This window comes from Mytilus californianus, unplaced genomic scaffold (assembly GCF_021869535.1).
Source record: "Mytilus californianus isolate M0D057914Y unplaced genomic scaffold, xbMytCali1.0.p SCAF_2, whole genome shotgun sequence".
Classification (NCBI taxonomy): Eukaryota; Metazoa; Mollusca; class Bivalvia; order Mytilida; family Mytilidae; genus Mytilus; species Mytilus californianus.
The window spans coordinates 93,339,065-93,345,318 of record NW_026262668.1 but is presented as its reverse complement, the minus strand read 5'-3'; the positions used below and the strand labels follow the sequence as shown (position 1 = coordinate 93,345,318).

Sequence of the window (6,254 nt, the reverse complement as noted above, 5' to 3'; positions counted from 1 at the left end):
GTTTTGGTATTCATGTCGTCCATACATTAAAATAAGGAATTTCTGTTAAAAATAGTTGGGGAAACCCACTAGTTTATCCTCCGAAACTAAATAAATTAATAACGATTAAAATTTCAACGAGTGTTTTGATTTACTTTTTCTTAAATTAATTGAATATTTGTTAAATATCACCAAAATGAAGAATTCAGAAATACGGGATATAGTGTCACAGTCAAAAAATAAATTTTCTATTTCATTATTCACTTTTCAACTTGAATACTGAAATATAAACTATTTCATTATTCATTATTCATCACTTAACGTTGAATAGTGAATAATGAACTATTTCATTATTCATTATTGAATTTTGAATAATGAAAAATGAATAATGGACGTACCTCAGCGCGGTCAAAAGGTAACAGTCTGCAGGAAGATATGCCATTCTAACCGGACACATTATTCTGACTCCGAGCCGACCAGTCGTCTTTCTCTTCATTGAAAAATCATATTGATGCAAAATAAACGCAAACTACAGCAACGTGTGCGGGATCGAATATCAACTCATTTGCCATTTTTCTTTGAAGTTTATAAAAAATAGCACAGCAAATCATACTTATGTCGTCGAAAAAATATAACAATGAGGAGATGTGGTATAACTATTTATGAGACAACTATCCGTAAAGACCAAAGGAAAGACTCGAACAATTACGGATCACCGTACGCCCTTCAACTAAGAGCACAAATCATGCTTTGCCGTATAGTAAGCTATAATATCAAAGGCCCGATATAACAAAATGTAAAACAGATCGAAAGAGAAAATCCTGAAGCTTTATGATATGTTTTAATATATGTTACCTTTAGCGTTCCTATAATCTATAAGAAGAGATCTAGAACTAATGAACTAACATTTATACATAAACAGTGACAAAGAAAAATAAAGTATATGCAAGTTCTCAAGAGGTAACAAACAGCAACAAATCAAGTCAAAATAATGTCAATGTTAAGTTTATACAGGTCACAGTCATAAGTTGTCTTTCGTTTTATCTTCAATCTTTACACGTTTTTCGTGATATATAAATGCTTTATCTGTTATCTATCAAGAAAATTTGAGAAGCACGGACAATACATTGTATTCCTTATTTGTCATGTACGTACCAATATTTGGAAACTGTAACAAAAATAAGAATTGAGAGTTGGATTTGTAATCATGTAATAATCTGTAGGTTCAAACATGTTACTTTGTAAGTTAAAAACAAATCAATAGTTCAGAAATTTTTTTTCTCCAAAAAAATAAACGTAATGTATTACTAAAAAATGGATTGATTAAACATTGGTTAAAAATTCAATGTTTACTCTTATTCAATTATATCTATTTTCAAGGATTTTCATAGCAGTTCTCGTTACTTGTTTCCTCACAAATGATGCGTCTGCAGCCCAGTGTGGGTGTGCAACAGACTCTTTGCATGTTCGATCTGGAGCAGGAACAACGCATCGAATTATGGGAACAATCCCTGCTGGTGAATGTCACACAGATAAAGGAGGTAGACAAACAGCTAATGGATATACATGGGCTAATATTGACTATAATGGACATGTAAGTTCAACGTATTACCGTAAATTGAAGAAATAAAAAAACAATTGATAGATTATTGATTGTGCTTATCTAAAAAAGCAGATTAATTATTTTGTATTTCCAAAATAAAATAACAATAGTAAATGTTACAAATTATGTTTTGCCTTGTTTTCGTGTATTTTGATATTTTGTAAGCAATGTGCATTACTATGATAATTACGCTCAGCTAAAAAAAAAGAAAAAAAAAGACGCACTTGTTTTCTTGCAACATAAAAGAATCGATAGATTTACAGTTAATATATTAGAATAGTAGATTTACTCCAGTATATTGCTTTTGAACTTATAAATAAATAAAATGATTTTCTGTACTTTTAAAATAAAAGGAGAAGTTAAAAATAAAATTGCATTATGGTAACAAAACTTGCCAAATTTATTAAAAATCTACACCGATAATTTGCGATTTTAGATTATGATACTGTATTCTCAAGTTATCTTATAAGTAACACCAATCACTTATGTCTAAATACATTATCTGCAATGCATCCAGTAAAGAATACATTAACTCATATGCGAGATGATACTCATAATCACACTCTACTACATGTGGCGGCTATCCTTACCACAGATACATAAGGATATGTGTTCCAAGTTGCCATCAAAACCATTGTTTTTTTTTCTATCAGCATGTTTTCGTATGCGTATCCGATTGCCATTGTAATACGACGGAATTTTCCTATTTTTTCATTTACTCAGATGTGATGTTCACATGCTGAAGTTAAAGAAGACCTCGATTTTATCTTCAAAAATTGTTTTACTTGAATGCAAATGAAAACAAACTAATGATAGGAATTGTGTAGCGGCATAACCTACAAGAATAATTTTTGTTTGCATGTTTACCATAGATGCATTGTAGAAAATACACGAGTAGCCGATGATTTAAGAACACCTGTAAACTTAAATTTTATTCAATATTTTAGGATGCTTGGGCTGCAATCAATTGGCTGAATTTCAAAACTTGTCAGAGTAAGTCATAGTCTAAAATAAGCTTCAGAACAAAAACAGTTGTTAATACCTTATTGTGTTCCTTCTAACGATTGGATATGAATAATTTAATTTGCATGATCGGTAAAGTGACAAATATACACTTTCATCATTGCAATGTATTTACACCTTCTTTCAAAAATTAAATGTATATAAAAATAATGTCATTGTTAACTATATTTATATGTTTTAAAAGTAAATGGCAGAATCATTTCCATGTTTGTTTTTTATGAGAGTGTAGAAGATATTTTTTTGTTGCAGCCCATCAATCATCTTCGTCTGGCTGTCCGAACATTATCTCACGTGCTGGATGGGGTGCTCGTAGTCCAACACACGCACACTCTCTTCTAACGAAAGTCCCAAATCACGTGTACATCCACCACGGCGCCTCAGGTGGATGTCATACGCAGTCAGCATGTATTGCTAAAGTCAAGGCTTACCAAAATTACCACATGGACGGTCATCGTGAGTACCTGTACATTTAATTTGAATCATTTTTTATATAAAGTAACCAAATGATAGCTTTCATAGTTCTCCTTTCCTCGTTCTTTAGATTAAATTCTGAGTACAACTTACTCCAAAATTCCTACGTGTCATGATCAATGCGATGAGTATATCCTGAAAAACAAACCGACTACCTTCTTCAATTAGTGCAGCATTGGTTTCTAGTTCATTTCGAGTTGCTATATCTTTACATGCCGGTGTGATGATATGTTGCCATTGGTTATGTAAACTAGTTATTTTTTACCATCGACCTGTATGTCTTTAATCAATAATAAATGTCTTTTATTCATCAAATTATTATCATATTATAGTAACTTACGACTGCACATGTAAAAATTGAAGAGATCGTTCTGTAATAGACAATTGTCCAAACCACATTGTAAGCTGAAATTGCTCCAAACGTAGAAGAAATCGTAAAATGAACGAACAGACAAAACCCGAAGGGTGACACCTACACTTAGTGCAATTTATGAACAAATCAATAAATACTATACAATTGTTTTTTAGTCTTTTGGAGATCTGTACTTTGTATGCCTTGTATCGATCTGATGAGTTAAGCCCGTTTGAACTGATTTTTATAGTTTGTTTTCATGTTGTGCCGTTACACCACTGTTTCAGGTTAGAGGGAGGGTTGGACGCCCACAAACATGTTTAACCCCGAAACATACTGTATTTGCCTGTCCAAAGCCAGCAGCCTGTAACTCAGTGGTTGTCGTTTATTGCTGTATATAATATTTGCTTTTCGTTTATTGTTTATAGAATTTGCTCATTGTTGAAGGCCGTACGGTGACCTTTAGTTGTTCGCTTCTGCGTCATTCTGGTCTCCGTCGGAGACTTTTCTCATTGGCAATCACACCGCATCTTCTTATTTTTACATTAACATTTACATGTATCATGGTTGAACTGGTAATGTGGTTATCTCAAACTTTAAAATAATGATTCGAAAAAGGCAAGACCGAAATAATGGTGTAAATATTTGTTGATAAATATAATAGATGTTGATTATACATCAATGAAACAGCAACCAAACGACAAAAATATCCAAAAGACATTCAGAGGACAACATGCAGTTTTCGCGAATACACGGGTGTCTATAGCGACATTTATCAATAGGTTTTGTCATTATGTATAGAGCAAAAGAACTGTTGTTACATTAAGTTCTTATAATTGTCTGTAGGCGCACATTATTAAGTAGGTCAGCATGCAAGAATGGTTCATTTTTAAATTAATGTTAATTTTTCGGTACTTTAAATAATAGGCCACAGACCACAATTAAATTCCCCTATTAGTTCTTTATAACGTTTTGTTTCATTAAAAAAATTGCACCTTGCATTTTTGTCAAATCTTTTGTGTGTATAATGTATAGTACTAGTCCAAAAATATATCCAAAATTCAGAAAGATTGAACCAATGACTCTTACAAATTTAGCCAATACACATCCATACCCCTATGGACAAGTCAAGAGATGTTCCGAAAACTGTAAATATCACCTTTTTGCACCTAGCCTAATCACTCTTTCCATATCAAAATCAGTTAAAATACAACATCCAAAAGATTATTTCACCTCTCTTCTTTTATTTCCACCCAAAAAAAACTAAGAAATGAGTGAGGAAGGGAAAGAAAAAAAATTAAGAAAAAATACACTCTAATTAAAAGGAACTATATCCGTGGACAACGAAAAGCGGGATCATTAATTGTGGTCTTGGGCCTATTAGGGATCTAAAACTTGACCAATTCTAATAAAACTTGGCATGATTTAAGCTTAGTGTATTATAAAACAGTTTACAAAGTTTCAAAGCCATATGATACCAATTATAAAAAATGTGGCATTTTTTATATCTGAACTTTGGGTGCTGAATTGTGGCGTTGAATTAGAACAATTTCAACTATCAAATTTGGGCTTCTAAAAACCAAAATATACCAAAACTTACATTTTTTAATGTTTCTATGTATAAGTTATCACCTATTAAAAGCAACAGATAGCATACTTCATGTTTCAGACTTATAAAAAATGGCCAGAAGTAAATTTTATATGAGCCTGTGCCAAAAAATAGACGTTTTCAAATGAATCGAGGCCTTATATGAAATGTAATATTTTTCACTTACCACAATTTTCTGAAGTTGTTAAGTTATAAAAACACCTTTTACATGTTATAAATGTACTTTTAATGGAAATATAAGTTTCAAATAGCATAACACATGTGAATAAAATGGTCTTCAGCAATGTCAAGCTTAAAAAAACAGATTGTCAATTTAGGTCGTTCCCCACATTTGCATATTAAAAAGCAAATAAATGATATGGTAGATAGAGATATGCTTCTTTTTGCTCAAATCTTTGTTTAGATATGATAAAACATGGAGCCTGGATGTAACATGACTGTCACTTTCAACTATATATGTAGACAGTATGATTTGATGCAAAGTTATTTACTTTACTTTTTAAAACCGGCATGAAATTTCAGCCTCAAAAGGCCAATATTTTAACCACTAGCTATCAAACAAAAGAAAATAAAGGAAGCCTGTGAAACAGACAAGGTCAAACAACCAGTAATAAGTGCTTTTGATACAGATTCAGTGAAATCTGCTAAAAGGAATTCAACTTTTATGTGCATAGAACCTCATTTTTCACTTGCTTCATACTGACGGTTAGACTAAGACCATTAAAGCAGCACATTTTGCACTCTTATTCTGATTTTTATCTACTTTTTTTTGTGTTCAGTGTTCAAAAATGAGTTAAACATCTACATTAGATACCACAAACACAAATAGAAAACCAGAAAAATCTGTCAGAGAGAAAGTAAGCATGCTACTTTTGTAAAAATATTGAAACAACTGAAAAAGTTCAATTTTGGGCATGTAGGCTGAAATGTCACTTTTTTACAAAATTTCTATCAAATAAAAGTGGAAATCATTTATTCTCATGTAGTTTGACAAATTAATACCAATAGATCATTCAGGGAAGTTGTCAAAGTACAAATTCAATATTTCCTGAATTCACCTCTTAGGCCACAGACCACAATTAAATTCCCCTATTAGTTCTTTATAACGTTTTGTTTCATTAAAAAAATTGCACCTTGCATTTTTATCAAATCTTTTGTGTGTATAATGTATAGTACTAGTCCAAAAATATATCCAAAATTCAGAAAGATTGAACCAA

At 31.6% G+C, this 6,254-nt stretch overlaps 1 protein-coding gene across 1 annotated transcript in view; it reads left to right on the top strand.

The window, feature by feature from the left end:
* Positions 1 to 922: 922 nt before the first annotated feature.
* LOC127727724 (peptidoglycan-recognition protein SC2-like) overlaps positions 923 to 6,254 on the top strand; it is a 69,983-nt gene continuing 64,651 nt past the window's right edge. The window contains exons 1-4 of the mRNA XM_052234839.1: positions 923 to 939; positions 1,360 to 1,573; positions 2,530 to 2,575; positions 2,855 to 3,058. Of these exons, the coding sequence (XP_052090799.1) occupies positions 923 to 939; positions 1,360 to 1,573; positions 2,530 to 2,575; positions 2,855 to 3,058 (481 nt within the window). The remainder of the gene's footprint in view (positions 940 to 1,359; positions 1,574 to 2,529; positions 2,576 to 2,854; positions 3,059 to 6,254) is intronic.